Source organism: Octopus bimaculoides, chromosome 30 (assembly GCF_001194135.2).
Source record: "Octopus bimaculoides isolate UCB-OBI-ISO-001 chromosome 30, ASM119413v2, whole genome shotgun sequence".
In the NCBI taxonomy this organism is placed as follows: Eukaryota; Metazoa; Mollusca; class Cephalopoda; order Octopoda; family Octopodidae; genus Octopus; species Octopus bimaculoides.
The window spans coordinates 6,659,278-6,659,981 of NC_069010.1; the positions used below are offsets into that span (position 1 = coordinate 6,659,278).

At 38.8% G+C, this 704-nt stretch overlaps 1 protein-coding gene across 1 annotated transcript in view; it reads right to left on the reverse strand.

The window, feature by feature from the left end:
* The window catches only part of LOC106878441 (C2 domain-containing protein 3), a 12,084-nt gene continuing 11,380 nt past the window's right edge, over nt 1-704 (reverse strand). The window contains exon 11 of the mRNA XM_014927649.2: nt 1-153. Coding sequence (XP_014783135.1) covers nt 1-153 — 153 coding nt within the window. The remainder of the gene's footprint in view (nt 154-704) is intronic.

Below are 704 nucleotides of genomic sequence, written 5' to 3' on the forward strand. Positions count from 1 at the left end.
CTACAGCAGGGTTTGCAACAGCAGATGAAAAAAAAAAGGGCAGTCTGAAGTGAAGATGGGTAATATAGTTCTACTTGCCTTATCCTGTCGTGGGTCAGTGTGTGGGTTAAGGTTTGGGGGATGCTGGTTCTCACATAGAAATTCTGGATCACACTGAAAGAAATGAGAAGTTAAGATATTGATTTTGTTGATGTTAGAAGTAACAGAACTGTGATCAAAAACATTGCAGACATGGCCACCACATTTATCGCCAGTCTTGAACCCCTGTCTTGCTCGGTGCATCAATCTGTAAACTGGTTGGAAATGTGAAACCAGAGGAATAGCTGCCATCTGGCATCTACCATACTCTAAAAGTCTTGCTCCCTTGGCCATGGACACATTAATCTCTGACGCCTGGAAACTGATATGGTTGCCACCCACAAGATTATCCACCCTCTTTCCAACAACAACCTTGGGCACTATTTTGAATTCCATACATTTAACACTGTTAAGACATGCTTACAAAATCAAAATACAATATACCACCCTTGACATTTGCAAACATTTTTACAAGCTCAGTATTGCTGAAACATTGAATAAATTACCTCTATTGGCTGTTAGCTGTCGGAACACTACATCCTTCAAAACTTCCGTGCTTCCTAAAATTCGCCAACAGTACAACTGATGCATATATATATATATATATATATATATATATATATATA